The sequence below is a fragment of the Bos indicus genome, chromosome 13 (genome assembly GCF_029378745.1).
Source record: "Bos indicus isolate NIAB-ARS_2022 breed Sahiwal x Tharparkar chromosome 13, NIAB-ARS_B.indTharparkar_mat_pri_1.0, whole genome shotgun sequence".
Lineage (NCBI taxonomy): Eukaryota > Metazoa > Chordata > Mammalia > Artiodactyla > Bovidae > Bos > Bos indicus.
This window is the reverse complement of record NC_091772.1, coordinates 63986813-64009419: the sequence shown is the minus strand read 5'-3', so window position 1 is coordinate 64009419 and position 22607 is coordinate 63986813. Positions and strand designations below refer to the sequence as shown.

The following is a 22607-nucleotide window of genomic DNA, read 5'->3' as shown; positions in this document are numbered from 1 at the left end:
TAACTGTTCTCCCTTTTCACTGTGTCTGCCAGGAAACTCCTCAGAGCCAGATTTAAAGCTGATTATTACAATGCTGTAGAAGACCTATTTGTTCTTCTTTCCCTGATCTTGGCTTTTTCCTTTTATTTATGTTTTCCCTGGTCTTAATTCTTTATTTTAATTTTGCTCTCACTTCTATCATCTGTTCTCATTTGAGCTACTTCAGATCTTTTGTGGAAGCAATATAAAAATAAATAAAAATACAGTTATGACTGTTAAGATTTCCCTGTTCATTGTTACAAATTCATTTTTTTCAGTTCATTCCTTCCCACCTCAGGAAAAGACTGTTTCAGTTAATTCCTTGCCAGTGGAAGTTCAAGCCGTCCTGTGAAGTTCAGTGGCCACTAGCTTGTGTGCGACTCTCCTATTCTCCTGTTGTTGAATTCAGCAGACACTTATTATTCTGTCCTTTGGGTCTGGCTTGGTGGATGTAGCTTGACTGCCAAGAGGACTAACCTTAAATCACTCTCACCTCTTGAATGGGGGTAACCTATGTTAGAGTTTAGGAACCTGATTGAGGAAAAAGTAGTTTCCTATTTTTCAGAGACAAGTATAGCCATTCCTAAAATATATGGCTCTGTGGGAATTAGTAGAATTTTTATAATTTTTGAAGCCTGAAGTAATAGAAAATGTAGACTTTAGAGCCAGAAAGATGTGATTTTGAATGTATTTATTAGCTTGTAAAACCTTAACCTTGTTACTTAACCACTGAGTTTTGGTTTTCTCATCTGCAAAATGGGAATAATGTTATTGCTGGTTTCTAGAATCTATGTGATGATGAAATATGATGGTTTTCATATAAAACACACGGCAAAGAATAAGCAGTAAACGTTCAGTGCCTTTTATTCACTGGCCACAACCCCACTCCATCCTCTTTTACTTAGGAGAACTCATTTCTAAGATGTTGCCTTCCTTTCAGTATGCTTTTAGTAAGCCTCAAGAACCTTCTGTCTATGGTGGCCAGGACTCCCTGGTCCTTTGACCAGGATTACTAATGTCAGATATGTGTGTTTTTCTCCAGCTATCTTTTAAATCCCTACACGGTCTTGTCTTGTGTTGCCAAGTCTACCTGCGCCATCAACAACACCCTCATTGCTTTCTTCATTTTGGCTACAATGAAAGGTAAGGCCCCAAAGGAAAGAACAAACCTCAGTTCCGGATTTGTGCAGGGCTTTTTGTAACACTTATGCAGTGGATTAAAAACAAAAAACAGCATTCAAAAAGATTTTTTAAAACTATACAAGTAGTATAATATTATTGTAGAAATTTCAGATAAGCCAAGAGAAAAAATTAAAACATCCTGATTCTACCACTCAGAGAGTCACCGTTAACATAGTTTGAACAAAAACAAGAAAATTCTAAAAGGCTTACAGTGAGAACAGCGGCGCTGTGCCTCCTTCTTCCTATCCCTAGTTCAAGTTCTTTGAAGGAGCTAATTTTTTTTTGCTTGTATCTATTTCCATGTTTGTGAATAAGACCTAGTATTGCTGTTTGGTAAATTATGAATTTTAGACATTATCTATTGTTGATTCTCATTATGGGAGATAACAATTTAGCTCTTTGATACCTGTTTCTTTGCTGGTGCTCCCTGCAGTGGAAAAGTGGAATCTTAACCGCTGGACCACCAGGGAAGTCCCTCACAGCTTTGATTAAATCAGTAGTTAGTACCTATGTTTTATGACAGTATAGGTATTATTCACTACTGGGAAAAGTAGTAACCATGGTTATTTTTTCTATCTTGTACAACCTTTTTATTTTTTTTTAATTGTGGAATTTTTGCTTGTTTTTGTTGTGCTTAATCCTTTTGTACCAATCACTGTTTTTTCCCCCAGTTGCTCTGCTAGATCTTTCAAGTGCCTAATAATACAGACATGCCTCAGAGATATTGTGGGTTTGGTTCCAGATCACAGCAATAAAGCAAATATTGCAATCAAGTGAGTCAGGAATTTTTTGGTTTCCTAGTACCTATAAAAGTTATGTCTACATTATAGTATATTCTGTTAAGTATGCAATAACATTATATCTAAAACAATGTACATAGCTTAATTTGAACATAGTTTATTGGTTAAAAAAAAAAAATTAGCCCCACACAAGAGAATCAGCTTGTCCTTTGAAGCCAAGTATTGACTTCCCCTCTCTAGCTCTGAAAGTCTCGATGGCATCTTCTTCTGAAAGAAGACTGCTTCCTCTACGTTGAGAATCTATTGTTTGTTTTTTTAATTGCTTTTATTTATTTATTTAGTTGTAGCATGCAGGATCATCCATCTTCGTTGCAGCATGTGAACTCTTCAATTGTGGCATGTGAGGTCTTACAGCATGTGGGATCTTAGTTCCTGATCAGGGATCGAACCCAGGCCTCCTGCTTTGATCTGATTTGCATGTTTTATTTTCTGTTGATTTTTTCCATCATTTTTACTTCCTCTTTTTCTGGAATACTTCCTTGTTTTTATCTTTTGACTCTTATATGGAATTTTTGATTGTTATTTTATACTTTCAAGTTCTTTGTTGGTCTCCAGTTGTTTCTCTGAGGCATCATTCTTATTTTGTCACACAGTGTCCTTTCTAAGCTGAGTTTTCTTGTTTTGTTTTTGTTTTTAGTTTCCGTTTGTTCTAAGCATGATCCCTTTGTCTTCCTGGACTCCCCCCCTTCCCCCCCAATCCATGGCTGCCTATTTTTTTTTACTGTTTATCTGAGGTCTATCTTTCATGTGGGGAGATTTTCTCTTATTTATAGTGATCCTTAGCTGTCTGCTTATTATTTAAGGATATTATACTAACTTGTTGATTTGAGATTGTGTACATGGGCAAGACTTGTTGATGGATCATTCTCACTGTAGCAAGATCAGACAGCTGGCTGACTTTTTTTGATGGAGGGATCCCTAAATGTCATCATTTATAGGTTTTCTTTTCCTCTGAATGTATTTAGTTTTTCCACAGAGGAATCTTCCAGTTCCCTGCATAAGGGTAGCAGGGTTAGAGTTGCAGTAGGGTAGGGGGTTCATGTGATCAAATGTCTGGAGTTGTGAGAGCAGTAGCAGGGGAGGTGGCTGGTTGAAATACATAAATTTTTTTAAATTGAAGGATAATTGCTTTACAGTGTTGTTTCTACTCTACAATAACATGAATCAGCTATGTGTGTGCTCAGTCACTCAGTCATGTCCGACTCTTTGCGACCCCATGGACTGTAGCCAGCCAGGCTCCTCTGTCCATGGGGTACTCCAGGCAAGAATACTAGAGTGGGTTGCCATTTCCTACTCCAGGGATGCATCAGCTATAAGTATGCATGGACCCCCTCCCTCTTGAGGCTCCCTCCTACCCACCCATCTAGGTCATCACACAGCACCAAGCTGAGCACCCTGTGTTATACAGAAGCTTCCCACTAGCCATCTGTTTTACACATGGTATTGGATATATGTCAGTTACTCTCTCAGTTTGTCCCACCCTCTCCTTCCGCTGCTGTGTGCACAAGTCTATTCTCCATGTTTTCCTGCCTTGTAAAATAGGTTCATCAGTACCGTTTTTTCTAAATCCCATATGTATGTGTTAATATACAGTATTTGTTTTTCTCTTTCTGACTTATATTTTTGTGTAATCTCATTACTACTTTTTAGTCCACACTTCTCTTTAGCCTATTACTGTGCTTAATATCCCTTGACCTGTGCCTCTTTAGTTAATTTTCTCCAGAACTATAGTCTCTAGGGGTGGAGTAGAATGAAGGATGAGGGTGTGTAGAGGTAGTCAACTGACTGATTGCACATAGTTGAGATGAGACCTGGGGTTCTGGCTGGTCTGTACAAAACCTTTCAGTTTGATTTTCATCTCTGTAACTTAGCCCACCTGCCAGGGTATCTGATACCTTCAAGGTGCATTTCTCAGAATGGGGTGAGTTGGCCTGATTTTTATTGGTATTCATCTCTGCAGGCCATTAAGTTGTAAACTCTTCCATATTGCTCATTTATCCCTCTTCCTCCTCCTTTTTAAAAACAATAGTTTTTGTTAATGCATCTTAATATTGTTTCATTTTTAAAAATATTTGTTTGACTGCATCAGGTTTTAGTTGCGGCATGTGGGATGTTTTTTGTTTCACGTGGGACCTTCTGTTGCCGCACCCAGGTTCTCTAGTTGTGGTGTGAGGGCTCAGGAGCACGCAGGCTCAGTAGTTGTGGCCCACAGGCTTAATCGCTCTGCCACATGTGGGATCTTAGTTCCCTGACCAGGATGGAACCCAAATCTCCTGCATTGCAAGGCAAATTCCTAACCACTGGACCATCAGGGATGTCCCCTCTTCTTCCTGCTTTTATTTATTTATTTTTTTCTCTTTTTTTTTTTTTCCTTTTTTTTCTCTCTCTCTTTTTTTTTTTTCTTCTTCCTGCTTTTAATGTTTCCACTATTACATGAAAATTTGTTTTACTATAACCTCTTCTCCAGTTTTTTGTGATTTAAGACAATTTTTAGTGCTTTATTGTCATTTCAGTGAGGTTTTTGGAGGGAACAATGATATACATGTGATTTGTTGTTGTTGTGCAGTCCCTAAGTCATGTTCGACTCTTTGCGACCCCATGGACTGCAGCACGCCAGGCTTCCCTGTCCTTCACTGTCTCACAGAGTTTGCTCAAACTCATGTTCACTGAGTCGGTGATACCATCCAGCCATCTCATCCTCTGTTGATTAGCATTAGAGGTATATATTTCCAGATTTTCCCCCCATTTTCCTTTTAGACTTTTAAATATATCAATTAACTGTTGCCACAAAAATGTTATTTGACAAAGCACTCCAAAACTCAGTGGCTTAAAATAACAGTACACATTTACTTCACTCGTCTGTCTGTAAGTCAGCTAGGTGTCAGCTGACCTAGGTTGGATGTGGCTAGACAGTCTGTTGGTTTCATCGGGGCTCATTCATGCATCAACAGCTGGCTGTAGTCGGCTAATCTAGGCTGGGCTTTTCTCCACATGTCTGTCATCCTCATGGACCAGGGGACTAATTTAAGTATATTCTTCTCATACTGATGTCAGAGACACAACTGTTGAGGCTTGAGCTTTTGACGTTTCTGGTTGTATCACATGATGCAGACATATATGTCTGAGGTCAGGGGTAGATACTTCCCCATTCAGAGTGGGAGTGCCCTGCAAAGTTATATGGCAAAGAGCCTGGACATAGGGAGGGGTAAAGAATTGGCACCAAAAATACAGCCTGCCGCAAACGTCAATAAACATTTAGTCTGTCATTTTTCATGGCTGCTTACTGTTCCATTGTGTTGACCAATAAATAGAAATTCTTTAACCAACTTCTACTATTAAATATCTAGTTAACAGTTTTCAGTTTTCAGCTGTTTAAATAGTATTACAGTTAATTTTCCTTCTTTTTTTTAATTAAAAAATTTTTTTTGGCTTCATCACCAGGCATAGTTCCCCAACCAAGGATCAAACCCTGCCCCCAGCAGTGAAAGTGCTGAGTCTTAACCACTGGACCGCCAGGGAATTCCCATACAGTTAATTCTATAATGTAATTTCTAATAGTAATTTTCACACCCATGTACAATTATTTTCTTACCACAGAAATAGAGTCCTAGAAATAGAACTTTTGTGTCACAGGCTGTATACCTTCTTTAGGATTTCCGAAATTTATCACTAAATTGCCTTCAAGAGTTTTACCAACTTATACTGCCATAAGAAGTGTATGAGAGCCCTTGTTTCCCTACATTATTACTGAATAGTTTACACACTTAGGGAACAAAGACTCAAAAGTAACACATAGAGCCTTTTACTTAGAGTTTACTTATGGAAAGTACTTGTGTCTTTTTAAGACATTGCTTCTCTTGGAGTGGTTGTGGTGGTTTTTCTGTAGGTTATTTAGTTTAACTTACTGTCAGATTACTTGAAATGACTCTTTGCTGTCTGTGAACACTCCCTACCTTAGTTCCTGTTTCCGAGTGTCTTATCTCACATAGATTCATTTATCAAGGTGCTTGGTGTCCATTAAAGTAAGAACTATCACCTGGCAGAAGGGATTGAACACTGGCCTTTGGAAATGTCACCTTTAAAATAGCTGAGGAATTTCCCTGTCAGTCCAGTGCTTAAGACTCCTTGCTTCTAATGCAGGGGGTGAAAGTTCTATACCTGGTCAGGGAAATAAGATCTCACATGCCACATGGTATGCCCAGAACATTAAAAAAAAAAATAGCCAAGCACAAAGGTAGAAAGGCTGAAGCCATGCCCTCTGAGGTATGTACAATAGGAGTCTCACACAAAAATGTGAAGTATATCATTTGAAGAACACCTTTCGTAAGACGTCTTAGGTCAATGAAAAGATTTTGAGGGGGGAAAAATCATATTAAAAAGTTATATATAACTCTTTGGCAGCCACACTGTTTTTGATTCCACAGAAAAAATTTTTTATTATGTCACTCCAGATTTCTGTCAAGTGAATTTTATAAACTTTTTTGTGATACTGTATGCACAATTTTGTTTTACTTTTATTATTTGTTTCATATGAGTCATGTATGATATTGGTCACATATTTGTTAGTTTCTTTAAATCTAAATTTAAGTTTTTTAAGTTTTAGGAGTAGTTCAAGTACTTGGTAAAAATAAAAGAAGTTCAAACATATAAAATGAGAAGTAAAAGTCTTTTATCATCCCACCCTACCCAACCTCCTCTTCCATTCCTCAGGTATACTTGTCATGGGATCCCAGGCCTTCCCTTTTGCTAGACACCTAAGTTATTTTCCATTGTTGGTGGCTATAAATAGAGACTGTCACAAGTAACATTTCTAATCTGTTAAAATATTTCCAGAATTTTATTTTAGTTAGGTCTCCGAACTATTCCAACTCTTTGAGTATATTAGTAATCTCTATTAACAGTATACACAAAGTTAGTTCATTTATAAAATTTGCAACTCTTATTTCTACATTTCACATTTGTACCACATAATTAGATATTTAATGAAATTAATGATGGAATAATTCATTAAAGATGAAAACAGTTGGGAGAATTCACAAAAGAAGGGATATAAATGACTAAAAACGATGAAGAAATACTCAACTCCATAGATAACTAATCAGTTCAGTTCAGTCACTCAGTCATGTCCGACTCTTTGTGATCCCATGGACTGCCGCACGCCAGGCTTCCCTGTCTGTCACCAACTCCCGAAGCTTACTCAAAATCATGTCCATTGAGTCAGTGATGCCATGCAACCATCTCATCCTCTGTCATCCCCTTCTCCTCCCTCCTTCAGTCCTTCACAGCATCAGGGTCTTTTTCCAATGAGTCAGTCCTTTGCATCAGGTGGCCAAAATATTGGAGCTTCAACTTCAGCATCAGTCCTTCCAATGAATATTCAGGACTGATTTCCTTTAGGATAGACTGGTCGGTTGTAGTTCAAGGGACTCTCAAGAGTCTTCTCCAACACCACGGTTCAAAAGCATCAGTTCTTTGGTGCTCAGCTTTCTTTATGGTCCAACTCTCACATCCATACATGACTACTGGAAGAACCATAGCTTTGACTAGACAGACCTTTGTTGGCAAAGTAATGTCTCTGCTTTTTTTGTTTGTTTATTTATTTATTTTTTTTTAATTTTATTTTATTTTTAAACTTTACAATATTGTATTAGTTTTGCCAAATATTGAAATGAATCCGCCACAGGTATACATGTGTTCCCCATCCTCCCTTCTCCTTCCCCATACCATCCCTCTGGGTCGTCCCAGTGCACCAGCCGTAAGCATCCAGTATCGTGCATTGAACCTGGACTGGCGACTCGTTTCATATATGATATTATACATGTTTCAATGTCATTCTCCCAGATCTTCCCAACCTCTCCCTCTCCCACAGAGTCCATAAGACTGTTCTATACATCAGTGTCTCTTTTGCTGTCTCGTATACAGGGTTATTGTTACCATCTTTCTAAATTCCATATATATGCGTTAGTATACTGTATTGGTGTTTTTCTTTCTGGCTTACTTCACTCTATATAATAGGCTCCAGTTTCATCCACCGGGAAAACTGGTCAACCACTTGTAAAAGAATGAAACTGGAACACTTTCTAACACCATACACAAAAATAAACTCAAAATGGATTAAAGATCTAAACATAAGACCAGAAACTATAAAACCCCTAGAGGAGAACATAGGCAAAACACTCTCTGACATACATCACAGCAGGATCCTCTATGACCCACCTCCCAGAATATTGGAAATAAAAGCAAAAATAAACAAATGGGACCTAATTAAACTTAAAAGCTTCTGCACAACAAAGTCTCTGCTTTTTAATATGCTGTCTAGGTTGGTCGTAGCTTTTCTTCCAAGGAGCAAGTGTCTTTTAATTTCATGGCTGCAGTCACCATCTGCAGTGATTTTGTGATACTGTTCAATATCACAGTAATTCAACTCTGTGCCTCAGCCAGTAATGCTGAAGAATCTGAAGTTGAATGGTTCTATGAAGACCTACAAGACCTTCTAGAAGTAACACTCAAAAAAGATGTCATTTTCATTATAGGGGACTGGAATGCAAAGGTAGGAAGTCAAGAGATACCTGGAGTAACAGGGAAATTTGGCCTTGGGGTACAGAATGAACCAGGGCAAAGGCTTAACAGAGTTTTGCAAGGAGAATGCACTGGTCATAGCAAACACCCTCTTCCACAAACACAAGAGAAGACTCTACATACGGACATCACCAGATGGTCAATACCAAAATCAGATTGATTATATTCTTTGCAGCCAAAGATGGAGAAGCTCTATACAATCAGCGAAACAAGACTGGGAGCTGACTGTGGCTCAGATCATGAACTCCTTATTGCCAAATTCAGACTTAAATTGAAGAAAATAGGGAAAACCACTGGACCATTCAGGTATGACCTAAATCACATCCCTTAATGATTATACAGTGGAAGTGACAAATAGATTCAAGGGATTAGATCTGATAGAGTGCCTGAAGAACTATGAACGGAGGTTAGTGACCTTATACAGGAGGCAGGGATCAAGACCATCCCCAAGAAAAAGAAATGCAAAAAGACAAAATGGTTATCTGAGGAGGCCTTACAAATAGCTGAGAAAAGAAGAGAAGCTAAAGGCAAAGGAGAAAAAGAAAGATATATCCATTTGAATGCAGAGTTCCAAAGAATAGCAAGGAGAGATAAGAAAGCCTTCCTCAGTGATCAATGCAAGAAAAACAATAGAATGGGAAAGACCAGAGCTCTCGTCAGAAAATTAGAGATACCAAGGGAATATTTCACAATATGGGCACAATAAAGGACAGAAATGGTAAGGACCTAACAGAAGCAGAAGATATTAAGAAAAGGTGGCAAGAATACACAGAAGAACTATACAAAAAAGATTTTCATGACCCAGATAACCACGATGGTGTGATCACTCAACTAGAGCCAGACATCCTGTAGTGTGAAGTCAAGCGGGCCTTAGCAAGCATTGTTACGAACAAAGCTAGTGGAGGTGATGGAATTCCAGTTGAGCTGTGTCAAATCCTAAAAGATGATGCTGTGAAAGTGCTGCACTCAATTATGCCAGCAAAGTTGGAAAACTCAGCAGTATCCACAGGACTGGAAAAGGTCAGTTTTCATTCCAATCCCAAAGAAAGGCAATTCCAAAGAATGTTCAAACTATCGCACAATTGCACTCATCTCACATTCTAGCAAAGTAATGCTCAAAATCCTCCAAGCCAGGCTTCAATAATACGTGAACTGTGAACTTCCAGATGTTCAAGCTGGATTTAGAAAAGGCAGAGGAACCAGAAATCAAATTGCCAACATCCATTGGATCATCAAAAAAGCAAGAGAGTTCCAGAAAAAATATCTACTTCTGCTTTATTGACTATGCCAAAGCCTTTGACTGTGTGGATCACAACAAACTGTGAAAAATTCTGAAAGAGATGGGACTACCAGACCATCTGACCTGCCTCCTGAGAAATCTGTATGCAAGTTAAGAAGCAACAGTTAGGACTAGACATAGACTGGTTCCAGATTGCGAAAGGAGTACATCAAGGCTGTATATTGTCACCCTGCTTATTTAACTTCTATGCAGAGTACGTCCTGTGAAATGCTGGGCTGGATGAAGCACAAACTGGAATCAGGGTTGCAGGGAGAAATCAATAACCTCAGATATTAATTATTAGATAACTAATAAAGCAAAGCAAATTGAAAACACAGAGAGAGAAGTGGCTTTTTTTATTCCCTTTCAAATTGGCAAAGATTTTAGAAGATAATTCTCAGTGCTGGCAAAGTGCTGTCAAATTGGCATTTTCCCACATCTCAAGTTGACTTATAAATTGGTACAACCCTCTTGAGAAGCAATTTGGCAGTAAAATGTTTGTACTTTAATGAATTTTAGTTTTGATAACCTAATTCCAAAATAATGCAGAATTATAGACCAGGTTTTATGATACAAAGTCATTAATTAAGGATTATTTATAATAGAAAAATTGGAAACTACTTCAAAATAGAGGAATGACTGAGTAAAACATATTTGCCCATGTAATTAAAGAAAATACAATTTACCCATGCACATATTTAATAATAATTCTACATTATGTGAGAGTACATTTATTTTTTAAAACTGAGTACAAAATTATATATTTTAATAAAATATAGTCTCAACTATGTGAAAACCACAGCACAAATAGAAAACAGATTCCAAAAGAGTAGTACTTGTTTCTAGTAGAGTAAGTTCATGAGTAATTTTTGTTTCTTCCTCCAAGTTTCTTTAATGAGCACATAATTTAAAATAAAGTAACTTAATTGACGAGGGACCGTGGAAGTTAACTTAGTATCTGTCTTCCCAGACTTTGATGGAGCAGGTGTCCCCTCAGAAGGGAGTGGCCTCATTTGCTTTGTCCCCTTGACTCCTTCTTGCCCTCCCTTGACTTCCTGTGTGTCAGGCCAGGGTTGTCTGGGATACGTCAAGAGCCACAGGCCACAACAAGGTCCAGGCCAGTGTATTGTGATGTCCTTGTTGGGGTGTTGGCCTGGAAACTCAGGTCTGTAGGCAGGGTTGATATTAGTTTAGTGAAGTGGCTTTGGTTTCAGTTCAGAGGTTGGAGCTTTGGTGAAGGAGTACTCTGCCTATCTGTGAGCTAGTTAAAATACTCCATCCCTCTGAAGTTGTCTTCATTAGGTTTTCACAAGGAAAACAAACATGTTAATAGGTATCCTGCCTGTTCACTGTGGTTGTTTGTCCACAGTGAGATGCTCCAGACTGGAAATTCCTGAGGTTTGCTGCCTAAGGACCCTTCCAACTGTCCTTATTCCACCAAAAGAGGCCTGGATGACAGCACTTGCTTCCCAAGGGAAAAGAAAGATCAGTACTACCAGAGGTAGTCCAGAGTAAGAGCTCAGGCTCTTCTGATGTCAGACAGATGTCAACAAAAAATGTTGCCTTCAAAATCAGAAAATAAAGGGTGTTGCAGCCCTCAAGCCATCACATTCCAGCTGCCCTGAAAGTGAATCCAGAAAGAACTCAGGATAGAAACAGGATGACCCATCTGGTGGCCAGTGCTGCAGCCACTCTCCCCCTTTTCCCCCCTTACCCCCAGACAGTGTACCCTGAGGAGACTCAGGGTGAGAATGTCCCCACCCAGGTAGCTGAGGTGCATATCAAAGGAATGATTTCAGTGAGACTCTTGCATCTGCTTTTTTTAAGAAAAGTGCTAAATTCCTTAACTTGAGGTATATAGTTTTCTTTCATTAACAGGAGACTTTTGATGTTCAAATTACCTGGTCTTTGTTGCAAAAACTACTATAGGGTACATGTATATTCATGTCTGAGTCCCTTCACTGTTCACCTGAGACTATCACAACATTGTTAATCAGCTATACCCTAATACAAAATAAAGTTTAAAACAAAAAAACTGCTATATATCCTGGCTCTTCCCTTACTTCTTCGGAAGCAGTCTCTGAGAGCTATCTGAGATGGTTTGTCTCAAGCTTAAGTCCTCAGTCTTGTCCACCAAATAAAATATAAATCTCAACTTTTTAGGTTGTGCATTTTTTTTAGTGAGACAGACCTGGTGGCTAATTGTAGCTCCAGCCCTTCCTGACAGTATCACCTCAAGTAAGTGACTTAACTGTTTGGGGCCTCAGTTTCCTTGTCTATAACATGGGGACTGAAACAATCTCTACTGTGTAAAGGGAACATAAAGAATGAATGAGATGGTAATGTGAAACAGTGTAGTATAGGGGCAGGTACTGGATGCTCAGTAAATGGTGGTGCTGATTGTTACTCTTAATATTATCTTCCTATTTAAAAGACCCCTCAGGATAGACAGGTTCTCCTTGAGTCTTCTGGAAAGGACTGGGAGAAGGTTAAAAGGAGAGGGTCTCTTCCTGGAGCCCTGGAAGAACATGGCAGAGTGGTGATCCTGAGCCCTGATGAACCCATCACTTCCGTATGCGGTTCCTCTCGGTAACCTTTTCACAGGCCCAAGGACCCTAGGATGAACCAGCCTGGGATTTTGTCAGATCAACCCAACTTCGAAACCTGTTTGTGCTGAGGCCTTACCAGTGCTGAGGCCTCAGGCAAATCACACAGCCTCTAGAGCTTCGGTTTGATCACACAGATAAGATCAGCCTCATGGATTAGTGGAGGAATAAACAAGAAACTTCACTGGAGCTTTAGGACTTCCCTGGTAAAGCATCTGTCTACAGTGCGGGAGACCTGGGTTCAATCTCTGGGTTGGGAAGATCCTCTGGAGAAGGAAATGGCAACCCACTCTATTACTATTGCCTGGAAAATCCCATGGACAGAGGAGCCTGGTAGGCTACAGTCCATGGGGTCCCAAAGAGTCAGACATGACTGAGCGACTTCACTTTCACTTTAAGTTTCAAACAAGAAACAAAAACCCAATAGTTGCCTATTGTGATGTTAGTTGCCTGTTGCTCTGTTGTAATGTTAATAATACAGTCATGGACTGAGGTCAAGAAGGTAGCATAGTGATGCAGTTAAAAGACTAGGGGCTCTGGAATGCGACTGTCTTGGTTCATATTCTGTTACTGTTCACCAGTTTGGGACCCCTTGGCCAATAACATCTCTGTCCTTCAGTTGACTTATGTGTAGAATGGGGATAGAAATAGTACCCACTTCATGGAATTATTGGAAGGACTAAATGACTTAATAGGTTTAAAGTGCTTATAGTTGTGATTGGAACAGAATATATGCTCAGTGAATTATCGTCGTCATCATCACCAATATGGATGGACCACTCTGAGAAAGCCTGCACTGTCGAAAGAATACTGGGCGGGGAGGCTGGAACGTTGAGCCAGGCCCCAGCCCCTCCTCCTGCCCAGTTGTCTCGCTTGCTGTTCAGGTCCTAGTGCAACTTCCTCTTCTGAATGTCCTTGGGACCTCAGTCCTTTTGACCACATTCCAGTCTGTCCCATTGCCTATTCTAGTACAGAATAGACTATTCTATTCTGTTTGTGTCCCAGTCTCTGCTCATTCTACTTGAATTCCACATCTTGAACGAGCCCCCACAGCCCCACCTCATCGACATTCCTGCACTGTCCTATAGCTCTGCCCCTGACCCAGGCCCAGATCCCTTCAAAGTACAGTCTCTGGAGGCAGAGTGTTAGCCCAGGTCTTGCCAAGGCTTGTTTTGGCCTTCACGCTGAAACAAATAGAGGCTTGGAAAACATAGTCAAAGCTCGATTGGCTAGATAATAAAATTTCCTGCAGCCAGTGCATGTATACAGTTGACTCATTTACTTTAATATTCTTATGATAAGGCCAAAGACTAGAGCTGGTACAGAAAACCTAGTGCCTGAGTATCTGGGCCATTCTAGCAGATAAATGGTAGCAATTATCTCTCTTTTTTTTTTTTTAATTCAGTCTTCTTGGTATAGTTTGTCCTGGTTAGATGAGCAGTATGCCCTAGCTCTTGCCCAAATGAGGCTGCCACTTCATTATTATTTGAAATACCATGCCCAGGCTTGTAGACATGTTCTTGAATGATTGTGCAAGCTAAGCCTTCCTTGATTTGACCCCTACCTACTTGCTTGCTGAGACTTTTTTTGGCCACACTGCATGGCATGTGGGGTCTTAGTTCTCCGACTAGGGATTGAATCCCTGCCTCTTGCACCGGAAGCACAGTCTTAAGCACTGGACCACCAGGGAAGTCCCTTGCTGAGACTTCTTAGATTATAACTTTTTGTTGAAGTACAACATACAGAAAAGAGCACAAATCATTAGTGTACAGTTGAATGACTTTTCATAAGATGATGAGTAACCAACATATTAAGAAACAGGATGTTACCAACATTCACAAAAGTCCCTTTTGCACCCTCTTCCAGCCACTCCTTCCAACTCTGTTTTGCCATGTTGAGCTAATTACGATCCTCATCCCTCCACCCCCAGTATACCATTCTTCCCCTCACCCTCCTGCCTGTGTAATTGCTGTTCCCTTGGACTGCCAGGCCTCACCTACTCATTGTTTAAAACTCAGGTGTCATCTTCTCCTAATGGATTCTGAATACTTGCACCGTACTTTCCTCCCATATTTTGTCATTGTTTACTGGGAGCTCCCTCAGGACAGAAACTATCTGAGTCATCAGTCTTCCGCACTCAGCACAGGCTTGGCATAGAACTGGCACTCCAGAAACGTTTGCATATTGTATTGTTGTTGTTCTGTCTCTGAGTTGTGTCCGACTCTTTGTGACCCCATGGACTGCAGCATGCTAGCCTTCCCTGTCCTTCACTGTCTCTCAGAGTTTGCTCAAACTCATGTCTGTTGAGTCAGTGATGCCATCCAACCATCTCACTTTCTTCAGCCCTCTTCTCCTGCCCTCAGTCTTTCCCAGCATCAGGGTCTTTTCCAGTGAGTTGGCTCTTTGCATCAGGTGGCCAAAAGATTGTAGCTTCAGCATCAGTCCTTCCAATGAATATTCAGGGTTGATTTCCTTTAGGATTGACTGGTTTGATCTCCTGCCAGTCCAAGGGACTCTCAAGAGTGTCTAAAATATTTGAAGACACCTTTTATTTTTATCTTTCCTGACCCTGTCCCAAGCACATACCATCCTCCTGCCTTCCTAATTCACTCTTCTTGCCTCTTCTAGTTTTTTTAAAAAACCATGTCAGCCCTGTCTGAGTCTCTCGTGTGCCTCCACTCTCCCCCCTCACTGTTGCTCAGACTGTGCGTGTGCCCCATCCACACATGCCCTAGCCTCCCACACACCAGGCTCCTGACTATTGCAGGACCACGTTTCTGCCCCCAGACCAGAGGCCTCAGTCTTATAATAGTTTGCTCCACATCCTCTGTGCTGGCCGCCTGCCACAGGTCCTCAACTGCTATTCTGCAGGGTCTGTTTTATTTAAAAGTCAGAATCTATGGTAAGCGGCTTATGGCTTAGATGGTAAAGAATCTGCCTGTAATGCAGGAGACCTGGGTTCAATCCCTGGGTTGGGAAGATCCCCTGGAGAAGGGAATGGCAACCCACTCCAGTATTCTTGCCTGGAGAATTCTGTGGACAGAAGAGCCTGGAGGGCTACAGTCCATGGGATCGCAAGGAGTCAGATATGACTGAATGACTAACACTACATGTTTCATTACTCTGTATTCTATACTTCATAAGTTTTCCTTTCTCAAGAACATTGGTCTCAATTAGACTTAAGGTGATCATTTCACAATATGTAGAAATATCAAATCATTATGCTGTACATCTAAAACTTATGTAATGTTATATGTCAATTAAATCTCAATTAAAAAAAAAAAAGGAAATTGATTTTCTCCTAAGATTTTAAAAAAAGTTTTCAGGGGAACTTCCTGGTGGTCCAATGGTTAGGACTTTGCCCTTTCACTTTGGAGGGTGTGGGTTTGATCTCTGGTCCAGGAGCTAAAATCCCACAAGCTGCACAGTGCAGCCAAATAAAAACAAGATAATTACAAAAATAAAAAGGATTTCACATGTATCACTGAATGATATTCATTCATTCACCATGTGGGTGAGGTATTGTACTAAGATGCTAGAGATTCTAAGTTAAGAGAGGTTTATTGTCTTTGATTAACTCACAGACACATGAGAGAAAAATATTAGCAAATTATTAGAAGAGTGTCAGTGCTGAATGAGAGTGTTGAATGAGTAAGAAAATGGGCACTGGAATCAGCTGAGTGATCCCATTACTTAACGTGATACATTATCTTTGTTTCTGTACCTTGGTTTCTTCACCTAAAGAGCTTTGACATACAGAGGATAGGTGCCTAGCCCCTAGTAAGTGATGGGTAAATGGTAGCTATACTTGACTGTCATTAGCATCTCTGCTTAAGCCTCATAGAGGAAGTAACATTTCAACTGGTCACTACAGGATGGGTCTGTACTAGAAGGAGGACAGAGAAGGACAGCTAAGAAATAGCCTGAGAACGGACACAGAAGAATGAAAGGGCATGATGTTTTTAGACACTGGGGAATGATCCAGTGTAGCTGAAGAACAGAGGATGTGTAGGGATGGTGAGAGATGAAGCTCGGGAAATAAGACCCAGATAGTGAAGGGTCTTTTTAAAAATTAATTAATTAATTATTTGGCTGAGCCAGGACTTAGTTGTGGTGCACAGGATCTTCTATCTTCATAGCTACATGTGGGATCTTTACTTGCAGCATGGGAACTTCTAGTTGGGGCATGTGGGATCTAGTTCTCTGACCAGGGATCAAACCCGGGCCCCCTGCATTAGGAGTATGGAGTCTTAGCCACGGGGCCTCCAGGGAAGTTCTCGTTGAAGGGTCTTGTTTGCTGCTGTTTGGACATAATCTGATAGATGAAATAGAACCCTGAGAAGTCTTTTAAGAGGGGCTTGTCACAATCTAAACTGTCTTTTAGGCGTTTCCTTCTGGTACTTCTGTACCAGGATGGATTGGATGGGAGGGAGGTGGGGAGACCCCTGAGAAGGAAGAAGAACCTGCTAAAAACTGGTGAGAGAAGATAAGAGTGCGAATTGCAGTGATGGCTATTCCAGAGGTGGGTCAGTGGGGCGTGGTGACTGGTGGTAAGATTGTGAGAGCAGGAGGGTTGAAGAAGAGCTGCAATGTCCAGAGAGCTGCTGGTGCCGCATACTGGTAGAGGGACTAGCGGAAGGAACAGATTTTTCCTTCCTAATTATTTCATCGAAGGAGAAAGACTGCTTCTTCCTGATCTTGGAAGCAAGTATTCTAAAACTCACAAATCCATTCTTTAGCTTGGGGCAGTTTCTTCTCTATTGGGCCTTATAAATAGTTAGCTGCTCCAGACAAATAATTACTGATCTCGGGTGCTTAGGGCAGAAGGTGGCTTTGTTTCTTTCACTCCCTGGAGTCTCTTGGGGGAGAGAGGGGGTGAAAGCCATGTGTTTGTTTTCACCACATTTGTAAGAATGAATGGAGTTGAAACATTACCCCTCCTCTGTTAACAGACCCTTGGGCCTCTTCTCACTCCCAGGGCCATTAATCTCTGTAGAAAACAGTGTTAAATTTAAAAGTTCTTGGGACTTCCTTGGTGCTCCAGTGGTTAAGAATACACCTTCCAGTGCAGGGGACACAGGTTCTATCCCTGATCAGGGAACTAAGATCCCATGTGCCGAGGGGCAACTAAGCCCATGCCACCGCAACTACTGAGCCGACAATGCTCTGCAGCTAGAGAGAAGCCTGTTTGCCACAATGAAAGATCCTGCATGCTGCAACTAAGACCTGACACAGCTAAACTTTTTTTTTTTCCCCAAAAGTTCATTCCAGCTTTTCCCCTTTCTTTGCTGGTTTCCCACAAAATATCATTCACCTTTTTGCCCTGGTCAAGGAATTCTGAGTCCCCCTAGCTGTTGGACTCCAGAATAGGACCTTGCCCACCACTACCATCTCCCTATCTTAGAATTGACCCAGTTCTGGTTCTAGCTGTGTGGGGGCCTCTGCTGGTAACATAGCTTGGCTGGGCACGATCTGTCCCTGCTCAGTCATAATTATAAGTACCGTGGATATAGGCCGTCATGCTGGCATTAGTCAACAATAGCCCATTCTATTGGAGAAGGCAATGGCACCCCACTCCAGTACTCTTGCCTGGAAAATCCCATGGGTGGAGGAGCCTGGTAGGCTGCAGTCCATGGGGTCGGCTAAGAGTCGGACACAACTGAGCGACTTCACTTTGACTTTTCACTTTCATGCATTGGAGAAGGAAATGGCAACCCACTCCAGTATTCTTGCCTAGAGAATCCCAGGGATGGGGGAGCCTGGTGGGCTGCCGTCTATGGGGTCGCACAGAGTCAGACACAACTGAAGCGACTTAGCAGCAGCAGCAGCAGCCCATTCTATAGGGTTCTGTCCCTGGTCTTTTACTTCCAGCTTCCTCTTTTCTTTCCACTTTCTTTCAACGAGGAATTGTTTTCAGCTGGTGAATTTCATTGGCTTGAAGTGTGGAGCACCCAAAGTTATTTTCTCCATCACTCTCCAGTGAAGTAGTCACTTTCATAACCCTCCCTCTTCCAAGGTGGCTCTCAGATGTTCCAAGTATAGATCTTCCTTGATTTATAATGAAGTTATGTCCCAGTAAACCCATCACAGGTTGAACATATCCTAAGTCAAAGCTACATTGAGTACACCTCACCTACTGAACATTGTAGCTTAGTTTAACCTAGCCTACCTTACATGTGCTCAGGACACCTACATGAGCCTACAGTTGGGTGGGCAAAATCATCCAACACAAAGCCTATTTTATAATAAAGTGTTGAATATTCATGCAATTTATTGAATCTGTGCTGAAAGTGAAAAGCAGAATAGTTGAATGGATGCAAGTGTGTTGATTGATTAACCTCGAGATTGACTGGTTGACTGGGAGCTGCGGCTGCTGCTGCTCACCATCACTAGTCTGGGGAAAAAGAATATTCAAAATTAGAAGTATGGTTTCTGCTGAATGCTTATCACTTTTGTACCATAAAAAAAAAAAAAAAAAAAACGCAAGTCAAACCACTATGCGTAGACCACATTAGTGGGCAGAAAAGTCCTATGGAACAGCTCCTTCTGTTTATTTCTGGAGCTGAGTTGGGAGAGGGTAAAATTCCCTAGACTGAGTGGAGTGAATAGTTCCTTCTTTTATGAAACACCTTTGAGAGGATGTCTGTTTTCTTTTCAGTAAAAGTTGACCCCACACTAATAAGAGTGACCACGAGCAACATTATTTGATGAAATATTACCGTTATAGATACCAGCCTTGGACCATCATTTGATCTCTACTGATTTCTGGGCCACTGTCGAATCTCTGTGGTAAACTAGGTATCTCTAGCTTTGATTTTAGGGTATTCCTTTATCTTAAACCATCTGAAAGGCAATAGCTACTTGGTTTTTAAAAATATATATCAGTTTTTTCTTACATCCATCTAGTTTTTTTTAAACTGAAGTATAATTGATTTACAGTGTTGTAGTTTGTATCTGCTAATCTCAAAGTCCTAACTTAACCCTCTGTCATCCCTTTTCCCTCTTTGGTAACAGTAAGTTAGTTTTCTGTGTCTGTGTGTCTTTCTGTTTCATAAATAAGTTCATTCGTGTCATATTTTAGATTCCACATATAAATGATATCGTATGGTATTCGTCTTTCTAACTTAGATGATCATCTCTTGGTCCATCCATGTTGCTGCAAATGGCGTTATTTCATTCTTATGGCTCAGTAGTATTCTGTTGAGTGTATATACCACATCTTCTTTCCTTATTTATCTGTTGGTGGACATTTAGGTTGTTTCCATGTCTTGTAAATAGTGCTGCTGTTAATATTGGAGTGCATGTATCTTTTTGAATCAGAGTTTTCTCCAGATACACACCCAGAAGTGGGATTTTTGGATTATATGGCAACTCTATTTTTTAGCTTTTTAAGGAACCTCCATACATGTGTTTGTTGGTCATTTGTATGTCTTCTTTGGAGAAATATCTGTATAAGTCTTCTGCTCATTTTTTGATTGGGTTTTTTTTTTGTTATTAAATTGTGTGAGCTGTTTATATATTTTGGAAATTAATCCCTTGTCAATTGTATCATTTAGAAATATTTTCTCCCAGTCCGTAGGTTGTCTTTTTGTTTTGTTTATGATTTCCTTTGCTGTACAAAAGCTTATAAATTTGATTAGGTTCTATTTGTTTATTTTTGCTTTCTTTTCTATTACCTTGGGAGACAAGATATCTGTTTTTTTTCTGAAGACAAAAACAAAGGATCTAGGAAGTTTAGAAAATACAGAGAAGCAAAAATGAAAAATCACCATAATCCAACCACCCAGAGGAAAACACTGAAATTTGTGGCCTAACCACTTAGGTTTTTTAAAAATATATTTATGTATATTTTTTAAAGAGGTTATAGCATGTATCTCTTTTATGATCTTCAATTAATAGAATGGTATAAGTATATCTCCATGTCATTGAAAATTCCTTATAACATCATATTTAGTAATTCCATAGTGGCCCATTTTATGTAGAGAATAGAGAATAGCGGCCCATTTTATGTAGAATATTAATAAAGATAAATATATTTTAATCTGAAAAAATAAAAAGCATATATAAAAGGAAAGGATATTATAAAAATAGTGATGGAGTGTTGCAACAATCAAAAGTATAGGTTTCAGGGACTTCCCTGGTGATTCAGTGGTTAGGGCTCTATGCTTCCACTGAGGGGGTCCAGGTTTGATCCCTGGTTGGGGAACAAAGGTCCTGCATGCTGCCCATTGCGACCCCCCAAAAAAGTATAGGTTTCACAGCTCTGAATCTCATAAGCAATAACTGTAAGCTTAATAAACTGTTTAGTTAAATAGGACATGGGTGTTAACAGACTAGATCTTTTTATTCATCTTTGGGCTGAAGTTTTGTAAAATTTTTCTGGGTCTGAAAATTTTACAAGAAATATACCTGTGGTGTTGTTAAAGGTAAGTGGTTTTGAGTTTCTTGGTTTCCTTTTATTAGAAATTAAGCCAAGAAGTTCTCACTCTTGTGAGTTTGCATACATCTTAGGCACCAAGGAGACATTTGACAGATTATTTGACAGCAGTTATTGGAAGTTTCTTGTTTGGGGGGACTGGTTGAATTGAATCCTAATCGATGTGCCTGGATTAGTCCATGTATTTATTTCTTTTTACAGGTAGTGCCCTCCTCAGTGCTATCTTTCTTGCCTTAGCAACGTACCAGTCTCTGTACCCACTCACCTTGTTTGTCCCAGGACTCCTCTATCTCCTCCAGGTAAGCACTTGCTGGTCAGAAGCCAACACTCAGGTGACCTTTAATACACAGCATGGTCCTTGCTTAGGGGAAAGAAGGGCATGGCACAATAAAGGCTGTGGGACTGCGTCTCCAGTTCACATTTGCTTGCTTCTCCTTGAAAACACAAAGAAACTTGACTAACTTTAAACAAAGTGAACCCTTGGGTAGCCATTTCCTTCTCCAGGGAATCTTCCTGATCCAGGGATCAAACCCAAGTCTCCTGCATTGCAGGCAGGTTCTTTATCTGAGCTATCAGGGAACCCCCAGTGATCATTATGTTCTAATTATACATATCATTGCAAATGTATCAGTGCATTTCATTTTTATGTTTGTAATTGGGATCCTTGCATTCTTTTTTTTTTTTTGCCTAATATTCACAGATCCTTCTCTGAGCCCATTTCTTTAACTTTTTTTTTTTATAACAACACTGCCTTTGTAAGGTTCTTACGAATTTAATGTTGTGGGTGTACCTGATGCAATGCCTGGACCATAGTGGGAGATCAGTAGTTTAGTTGAAGAATGCAAACTGCTAATATTTACTGAGAACTTACTACTTGTTGGTCACTATGCTGAGCACTCTCCAGGCTTCATCTCATTTCAACCACAGAAGAACTTTAACAGGTCGGTCATATTATAAGCTGTGTATTCATCTACTAGTAATGATATTAGACACATACATTGCAGCTAGAATGTATGGCAGTTTAATCACTTGCCTGAGGTCACATGGCCAGCAAGTGACTGCTGAGATGTGAGCTTGGGCAGAGCCTGCTCTTAAGCATCTGTCTTTTCTACTCAAGTAAGAATATACACATCTCCTCAAGAGCAAGTAGCTGCTTACAGGTCCTGCATGGTTCCAAATCCATTCTTAGAAGGAAACATTTCATGAAAGGGTATGGAGGGCAATGCCATGATTCAAACCAAGAAATGTCTGTTTTCAGAACCCTTGTTCTTAATTATAAAATTTCTGTGCAACTGTTGCTGAAACTGAGGGTGTACCTCTGTTTACTGAAATAGGCCATGTGTGCTTGTCCTTTTAAGTGACTTCCTCATGTATCTTTTGGCTGATGTGTACAGTGGCACATGGTTAGCTTAGTCTTTCTCCTATTTGGGGAATTTGAGAGCTGCCCTAGTTGTCACTAATATAAGTAGTATAGACATTTAATTTCCTTAAGGTGTGTTCTTCCAGCTAAATTTTTAGCACCAAAAGTGTGAGAAATTTTATAGTTTTTTTATGCAAGACCACACTGCTCACCAGAAATCTGGAGCCAATCTGTGGGGCCACCATCAGCGTCTAAAGTGAACCACTTCCTCCCAGGCCACCAGCACTGGCTTTTCAAATTTGATTTATGATTATTAGTTTAATAGCTATATCATCATCCTGTGAAG

General features: G+C 40.2%; 1 protein-coding gene across 2 annotated transcripts in view; it reads left to right on the top strand.

Annotated features, from left to right (window-relative positions):
• The window catches only part of PIGU (phosphatidylinositol glycan anchor biosynthesis class U), a 90694-nt gene that overhangs the window by 22468 nt on the left and 45619 nt on the right, over nt 1-22607 (top strand). For both annotated transcript variants that reach the window (XM_070801533.1, XM_070801534.1), the window contains 2 exons: nt 1061-1161; nt 21103-21200. In XM_070801533.1, coding sequence (XP_070657634.1) covers nt 1061-1161; nt 21103-21200 — 199 coding nt within the window. The remainder of the gene's footprint in view (nt 1-1060; nt 1162-21102; nt 21201-22607) is intronic.